This window comes from Mobula birostris, chromosome 12 (assembly GCF_030028105.1).
Source record: "Mobula birostris isolate sMobBir1 chromosome 12, sMobBir1.hap1, whole genome shotgun sequence".
Taxonomy (NCBI): Eukaryota; Metazoa; Chordata; class Chondrichthyes; order Myliobatiformes; family Myliobatidae; genus Mobula; species Mobula birostris.
The window spans coordinates 64,499,577-64,505,576 of record NC_092381.1 but is presented as its reverse complement, the minus strand read 5'-3'; the positions used below and the strand labels follow the sequence as shown (position 1 = coordinate 64,505,576).

Genomic DNA, 6,000 nt, shown 5'->3' with positions numbered 1-6,000 from the left:
ATCTGATGATTTATGTGAAAGTAGACTTCTGATCACTTGGTTTTGGAGGATATCGAGTTGAGTAGTAATACCTTGTGCTCTGTACTCCACTCAATAGCTAAGGAATCAATTCCCAGATCATTGGGAGATAATGAAAGAAAAGCTGGTCCCTGGTGAACAGATGAAGTAAATGAACTGTGAAGGAGTGGAATAAATCTTTTAGGAAAGCTAGGCAGTGTCATACTTCTTCATCTTTCATACAATATGAAAGAGCTCAAGCTATAGTTAGAAAAGTAGTGAGAAGGGCAAAGACACTGTATTGGAGAACATATTGTCATAGCTTTGGGAAAGAGATCCAGGTAGGGGAAGTTTGGGGTATGATACAAAAAATGAAGGCAATTATTAAACTTAATACAATACTGGTTTTGTATAGTGGGAAGAAGGTTGCAGTACTGACTGAAGAAACTACTAGCAAAATATATGTCAGTGTACATAGTTTGGTCAATTTAAGTAGAGAGGTCTTATGGCATAGCGGTTTTGACCAGCAATCCTCAGATTGCTGAGGAAAGAGAATGTTCCAGTTTCTGCTTGGATGCTGAATTTACATTGTCTGAACTTAAAAGTGTGATTAATAGTGGTGGTCAAACATCACATGGGAAAGTTGATACTTGCTATAACATGTTTATACAGTTACTGGTTTCAAAATTCTTGAATACAATATGGGTTGAAGGGCGATTTCCTGCTTACTGGAAATTAGTGGTTGTTATCCCTATATTGAAATATGGTAAGGATCAATCAGGTCCTTATAGTTATAGACCTATTTCGTTAACTACACATGCCTGTAAGATAGTGGAATGAACGATTATAGCAAGGTTTTTTTTTATTTTGTGGAAGTAGTGGAAAATTAGCTGTATACCAATCTGGATCTCATAAAGGGAAAATGAACATGGACTCAGTGTTAAGTTGGCAATCTGATATTGGTAAGGCCCAAGTTAAAGCAATTTTCTTTGATGCAGAGAAAGCTTATGATATGTTATGGACACAAGGGTTGTTGCTTAAACTGAAAAACAATGGGAATAGGCTGTAGAATGTTCAATTAGATTCAATATTTTTAATGTGATAGGAAGAATCAAGTTAGCATAGGAAGAATATTTTTAAAGACATGTGAGATAGAGAAGGGGACTCCACAGGGAGGGCCTGAATTTCAGCATTACTGGTAGAAACGGGTGAAGTACTTTTACATTTACACAAGTTGCAGTTAGCAACATTTTATTGGGTTAGCATAAGAGGACATAAAGCTGGTCATCCAATATTGGCAACATTAGTAGAGTGCTGAGAGCAGTGTATCTGGAAGGTCTTCAGTTTAGGGTGGATGGGAAATGAATGTGAACCCCTTTGTGTTGTTTCATAGTTTTTCCCTTTGTCTACGGTAGATTTGGGCATTCAGGTAAAGATCAAGATGAGGAGCGATTGTATATCAGTGGCACAGCAAGTTCAGTAATATATGCCAGGCAGATGAGGTTTTTTATATATCTACACAGATGGTTCATAAGATCCAGTGACAGGTCATTCAGGAGTTTCTGTTTATGTTCCAAAGTTTCGGGTGACTATTAAGAAAAAATTATTGGATGAAGTCTCAGTATTCACATCTGAGATGGTTGCTATCACTTTGGCCTTGGATTGGCTCGAAGAAGTACGCCCTGATTACGTACTTCTGTGCTCAGATTCGCTCTCGGTTTTAACATCTATTAAAACAGGTCAGCCATTCTTCTTGAGATTGTACAACATTTGTTGAGACTGCAGGGTCTAGGCCTGTGAATACATTTCCTATGGGTCTCTGTCCATGTTGGTGTTGAAGGAAATGAGGTGGCAGACATTCTAGCCAATACTTTATTATGTAACTTCAAAACATTAAATTAATTCAAAGGAATTCACAGGAGTCCAAAAAGAGTGAGTGTAACTTCATCTTTACTTTAAGCAAGGTGCACCTGTATCACGTAGTTGCAAGATGATGTATGCAATTAATGTATTTTATACATAATCCATAAATAATTATTTAAATGAAAAATGCTTAAACTATATATATAAGATTACTCAAATATTATTCGTATTAAATACACAATACTCCTTCCTGCTTAGCTATAAACAACTTAATATAGCATGCATCTCAACTATATACACAGTATACTATATAATACAACTACTATATACAGACATCCACAGCACAATCAATTTTAAATTGTCCCATTTAGGCCAAAAGGTTTAATCGCTGTGGAGGCTTTCTTACTCTGGTGGGATAACATCCTTCCTGACAAGGAGGTCACTCTGCTTGGCAGGTGAGACTTGTGGCTGTGGAACAACTTTAGGTTCTAGGGTCTCCTCCGTGGTGATTGTAGGAATTGAATCTGAGACCGCAGGTAGTGGTTCTGACAGCTCTGGATGCCTTTCTTCTCTTTTTCCTCCTAGTTTGCGCATCTTAATCTTGGGATGATCCATATAGTTCACTGGAATATTCTCTTATTAATCCTTCTATTGCTCCCTTTACAACCTGATCTCTCCTTGTGGTTTCCTCGACCACAACATCATCTGACGAACCCTCTGTTTTCAAATCTCCATTGACTCCTTTCTTTTAGCCCTTCCATTCATCCAGATGGGCTTTGTTTTTTGCATCTACTTTTACAAGCAGCCTTTTGTCTCCCACTTGAAGTTCAAGTAATAACCTCAATACACACAAAGTAGATTTTGATTCTTTATACTCACAAAAGCGGAATGCTTGCAAATTTTCTGAAGTTCCTTGAACTACCTTCCAGCTTAAAACTAAGCCGCATTTTGTAAGTAACTGTCTGATTATCATATCAGAGGCTTTCTCAGAAATGCTGTCTACAAAAACTGTTGTAGCTGGACCACTGCTTTCGTCAATTTCATGCTTCTTCTAAGCAGCATGATCCTTTTTTTGGTCCAATATCCATTACCCCACAGAGGACAAATAGGTGCTGGTACCAAGCTCTGTGCCTCTGGGTTGGAAAGCTTATTGGACAAATAACCTATAATTAATTATTTAAATGAACAAGAAGGCTTAGTCAAGATATATATATATATATATATATCTTAAATATTATTGAAATATTAAATAGACAACATGACAACATACATAATTACATAGTTGATCATTAAGGATATACATGTAGTGGTGAATTTGCATAAAGGGGAGGTGAAAACCATAATTAAAATGTCTGTTCCATCACTGTGACCACAAAGTTAGGATAAGGAAGGGAATGGATATCATTGACATAAAATGCAGAGGATAATGGGAACTCAACTGGGAGATGGGTATAAAAGGGAAGAAGTTACACTCAAACATTTACATATTTGGTACACCAGGTTGAATAATTCCTTGTTCAGAATTATTATGCATGATGCGGGCATTTGTTGAGAGTGCACTTGACAATGTCGCATATATTGTTTGAATGCAGTTCCTATGAGGTGCAAAGGAAACCTCTAATTGCTGAATTAATATCTTTGGGAGAGATACAGTTTAACATGGAAAGTTCGTTAATATATCATTGCCATTGTAATATATTTAAGTATTTGACTTTCTGAAAAGCAGTAGAGTTTCTGAAATGTTCTGAGATTTTTTGGGAGGTGTGAATTTAGTGGGTATACTTCCCGTCTCTTTGCTCCGAACTCCAACTCAGTAGGTGGCGATAATGCACCTTACGTTGTTCTCCCAAAAGCTATGAAACTTTACAAGAAGAAATAGTCGAGCAAGTGCCACGCACTCGTCCCTCTGTACGCATGTGTATTGCTTCGACTCTGAGCGATTAGGCCTTGGTAGTATACTGTGTGCCTGCGGCGGCAGTTTTCCTCTTTGGGTTTATTGTGTAGAAGATATGGCTGGTTGGGCAGGATTTTCTGACGAAGAGGTGACGCGAATAAAGCAGTTGAAAGGTAAAAATGTGCACTTTAACGTGTGAGTTTGCTGATTTGTTAAAGAACACTCCTGAAGTCGCTATCAGTTCTGAATGTTTTATCCATGGACTTTTCCTATTACTGCATCTTTTTGGGCCTGTGTAGCTACACTGCTTGGAGGGCAAATCCTAAAGAGGCAATACGTTTTGAGCTATCTTGTCTTTTATTTAGCAAAAATAAATTATACCTATATATAATCATCGGTGCTGAAGTTCTGATGGTCCGGCTCAGCGATTTGTACCAAGAGTGGAGGGCCTAATTGTCTGATATTAGAAAGGATAATTACACTTGTGCTGTTCTTTCAGTGTAGCCCATACCATAACAGTGAGCTCGTATAATGGAGGAGAAGGTCTCAGAATAATGTAAGCACATCTTACAACACATTTAAAGGCCGTCAAGTATTTGCAAATGTATAGCTTGATTATTAAACTCGATCATACTTAAAAGTTGTTTCCAGTGGTACCCTTTTCTATGTACTCTAGAATTCTGATTCTTTTGTCTGGTCAAATTCGCACGTTTTGTTTAAAGCGCAATTGGAAACGCTTACGGTACAGTATGACAGTTGGTTACCAAGCTTGTTTGCAAATAAGCGTGTGGGGTTTCGTCCCCTGTGCTCTTCGTATTCCTACTGTAGCGTCTGGAAACTGGGTTAGGAGTTGCTTTGGAAATGTGGGTATTTTTACACGGTCTTTAAAATGAAGAACAGTCCAACTCAAGAACAGAGCCTTCAGACCATGATGATGTGCTGAACTAATTAAACACCGAATACTTTCTGCCTTTATAATCTCCATTTTCTGCATATCCACGTGCATGTTTAATGATCGTTAAACCCCTCTTTCATATTGCCCTCCACGACAGCCACCACTCTAGGGGAAAAAGCTTGCTCCGCACTGTTGCCCTTCTCACTTTAAATATGTGCCCTCCAGTATTAGATGTTAACCCTTGGAGAAAGATGCAGGCTGTTTATTCTATGTATCATAAACTTGAACTTCTGTCTGGTCATCCCTAAGTCCCAACAGTTCCACAACCTCTCCTTATAATCCAGGCAGCATTCAGGTAAACCTCTTCTGCACCCTTTCCTAAGCCACAACGTGTCTTTTATAATCAGGCAAGCAGAAATTAATGTTGTACTCTAGATGCGGCCTAAACAAAGTTTTATGAAGCTGCAACATGACATCCTGACCTCCTGACTAATGAAGACAAGCGTGACATGCATCATTTTTATCATCCTATCAATCTGTGCAGCCTCTTTCAGGGGGCCGTGGAGGTGAATCCCGAGATCTGTCTTTACATTTAACAGTATTCAAAGTTCTGCCTTTAACTGTTACTTTATATTTGATCTCTCAAAGTGCATTACCTCAACAAACTCGATCTGTCAGTTATTTGCCGATCTATATCCCACTGCATCCTTTGGCAACCTTCTATCAGGCCACCGATCCTTGTATCATCTGTGAATTTACTAAACCACCTATCCACATTTTCGTCTGTTAATTATATGCATCACAAATAGAGGTCCCTGTAAGAATCCCTGTGGAGCACCGCAAATCACAGATTTCCAGCCAGAACAAGTCTCCTCGACCACCGCCCTTTATTTTCTATGGCAAGCCAGTTCCATGGCAAAGTCACCGTGGATCTTCTGTATCTTAATCTTCTAGATGAGCCTACTGTGAGGGACCTTAACAAACACACAACTAAAATCCACAGACAACTTCTACAGTTCAACCTTCCTCAGTCACCTTTTTTTAAAAAAATCTCTCAGGAAGGCAAGATTTGTCCCACACAAAGCCATGCTGACTGTTCCTAATTATGCCATGATTTTCCAAATGCTCATAAATCCTATCCTTCAAACTCCTCTCCACTAGCTTTCACTGACATGAAACGCGCCAGTCTATGGTTTTCACTATTTTCCCAAATTTCCCCTCTGAGCAACATTAATTACTTGTCAGTCCTCTGGGATCTTTACTGTGAGTAGGGAGAATGAAAAGATCTTTGTGAAGGTCCTAACAGTCTTGTCTCTTGCCTCGTTAAATATCGTGGCATATTATCAGGCCC

General features: G+C 38.7%; 1 protein-coding gene across 2 annotated transcripts in view; it reads left to right on the top strand.

The window, feature by feature from the left end:
* Positions 1 to 3,738: 3,738 nt before the first annotated feature.
* Positions 3,739 to 6,000, top strand: part of gorab (golgin, rab6-interacting) — a 31,708-nt gene continuing 29,446 nt past the window's right edge. Inside the window, exon 1 of one of the 2 annotated variants that reach the window (XM_072273951.1) lies at positions 3,739 to 3,927. Coding sequence is in view for 1 of the 2 variants with exons in the window: in XM_072273950.1 (XP_072130051.1) it covers positions 3,870 to 3,927 (58 nt within the window). In the remaining variant the exon portion in view is untranslated. The remainder of the gene's footprint in view (positions 3,928 to 6,000) is intronic. The other variant, XM_072273950.1, reaches the window with a different exon arrangement.